At 40.2% G+C, this 2,500-nt stretch overlaps 1 protein-coding gene across 4 annotated transcripts in view; it reads right to left on the bottom strand.

Moving 5' to 3' along the window:
- The window catches only part of LOC113809018 (organic cation transporter protein), a 12,623-nt gene that overhangs the window by 829 nt on the left and 9,294 nt on the right, over positions 1-2,500 (bottom strand). For all 4 annotated transcript variants that reach the window (XM_070137313.1, XM_070137314.1, XM_070137315.1 and 1 more), the window contains exons 9-12: positions 1,738-1,829; positions 970-1,229; positions 517-701; positions 82-233 (exon numbers count right to left, since the gene is read on the bottom strand). In XM_070137313.1, coding sequence (XP_069993414.1) covers positions 82-233; positions 517-701; positions 970-1,229; positions 1,738-1,829 — 689 coding nt within the window. The remainder of the gene's footprint in view (positions 1-81; positions 234-516; positions 702-969; positions 1,230-1,737; positions 1,830-2,500) is intronic.

Raw genomic sequence — 2,500 nt, 5'->3', positions numbered from 1 at the left:
CAATTTCATAGTAATGATGATAGATTATAATAACAGTTGTCATAATCATGATGATGTGTATTTCCAAGACTCAGCCGTTACCTGCGCGGTCGCTGGACACCCGAGTCTTCCAGCTCCGCGACGGTGTCCTTCATGGCGACCCCTCGAGTCTCCGGCAGCCGGGACGTGATCCCAGCCGCGACCAACGCCGCTCCGCCGAAGGTTACGAGCGGCACCCACGATCCGATGGAACCCTGAGGAGGATGTAGAAACCCACATGCATACATTGTGTTTGAGGATCGTTGTTTTGCTCCTGAAAGTGAGAGAGGGGGGGAAGGGAGAGGGAGAAAAAAGAGAGAGAAACAGACAGACGGATAGAAAGGCAGAACTTCCGAGAGAGAGGGAGGGGGTAGATATAACAATATAGTCTTGTTTTCACTTGCGTACATTCTTCAAGTTAACACAGGCTACTTTCCATGTCCAATTATAAATAAGAAAATAATGAAAAAAAATAAGAACGAGCCTGCATCATCCCACCAGGATTTCCACCAGGAAAGGGACTGTGATGGAGCCGATTTTAGCCACCATCGCGCACGTGCTCATGCCTCGCTGTCGGACCTCTGTCGGGAAGAGCTCGTTCGCGTGGAAGTAGAGAATCATGTAGGCTGCGGTGATGGCCAGTTTCCCAATCATGATCATCGTTGTCACCAGCCAGCTAATACCTGCGGGACATATTCCAAGGTATGTGTCACTTATATAGGTTATAAAACTATTTTTTTTTGTCTCATGTTTATATTAACATAACTTGGCGTGATAGTCAGATCCATTCATATGATCATAATTATCACCTAAGACAATATCTGCGAGAAATATCCCAGATTTACGGATCACACACTCAGAATAGGTGCAAAGGCCGTCGAAGATCACATAAAAAAAAATCCTCCTTACCCATCTCTCTAAATTCACCACTTACCACTCCAACACACTCACCCGAGGGCGTCACTCCGAGAGCCAGCAGAGAAACGCCGCTGACCACGAAACACATGATATTCGAAGCTCTCCTCCCCAGTTTCCGGACCAGAGGAATCGTCAGGGTGTTTGCCGGAGTCTCCATCACGCCCCCGAGAGCCATGTAGGCGAAGGGGTCCACGCCGAACCTGTCGCCGCCCAGAGACAGGCCGTAGTACACCGAGTCCACCACCAGGAAGTTGGCGTAGAGACACAGCGTTATCATCCGGATCCTTTTGGTTCTGGAAGGATTCGTGGGTTTTTTACTTGATTGTAATTGCTGTTGCTACTACAGATGGTGAAAGGATATCCATAACAACAAATACATTAATGAAATCAATAACAAATATAATTATATATATAATTACTATTATTTTCAATAATAAAACATTCGAATAATAATAGGTGTGATAATGATGGTGAAAATAATGATAATATTAACAATAACACTAATAAAAAATAATAAAAATTATAATAATAATAATACTGACAATAAATATATTTATGTAAATACTATACACACATTAATATATATATATATATATATATATATATATATATATATATATACATACATACATACAATATATATATATATATATATATATATATATATATATATTTGTGTGAATGTGCGTATGAATACAGGTTACATAAATAAATAAATAAATCAAAATGAAATCCATAGAAATACCAGCACTCCAAGACCGAGGCGCCCACCGACCCAGCCCCGACAGAGATCTTCCTAACCTCAACAAGACGACAGCTCCAGCGGCCACGTCCCTCAGGGTCGCCTTCAGTCCACGCGGTGAGTCTGCCTCGTGGCCCTGTGCTTCCTTTTCCTGGTCAGGGCATTGCGAATGGGCGTGATTTTAACCAGGGAATTGGTGGGTAATGGGATTTCAACCAGGGAATTGGTGATTAATGTGATTTCAACCAGGGAATTGGTGGTTAATGGTTTGTGGTTGGAATAAATAAGTGCGTTTGACGTGTAATTTCATATAGCACCTAACCAGAGAATTACTAAATAGGTTTGTGAAGAGTTTAGATGAAAATTAGAGGGAAAAAATGTATAGCATGTATTATTAACACTAATATACGATGGAAAATATTATATGGAAATATTCTAGTTAATGCCTTTTGTTACTCATATTTTCAGTTAATTTCTCGTAATACACCATAATTGCTTAAATACAGTGAGCAATGATTAATACGTTTACTAAATGAGTGTTTCGAACATTTGACATAAACAATGGACAAACTTTTCTATAACTGTTTAACATTCAAGAACAAGTATGAATTTCAGCCACCAGGTGTCTCTACTAGCCATGTGCAGCCAACCCGCCAGTCATATTCTTATATCATAAGGTATTTGATGTAAACATACGTTAATGTATATGTTCATGTATGTGGTGTTTGTGTTCGTGAGTGACTTTCCGCCAGAATTTGGAGATCAGGAAATTATGATTATGAACAATGTTTTTTTTTTTTCTTTTTTGTTGTCAATCTGCAG

The sequence above is a fragment of the Penaeus vannamei genome, chromosome 23 (assembly GCF_042767895.1).
Source record: "Penaeus vannamei isolate JL-2024 chromosome 23, ASM4276789v1, whole genome shotgun sequence".
Taxonomy (NCBI): domain Eukaryota; kingdom Metazoa; phylum Arthropoda; class Malacostraca; order Decapoda; family Penaeidae; genus Penaeus; species Penaeus vannamei.
Note: the sequence above shows the minus strand (reverse complement) of the source record. Positions and strands in the feature narration are given on the sequence as shown.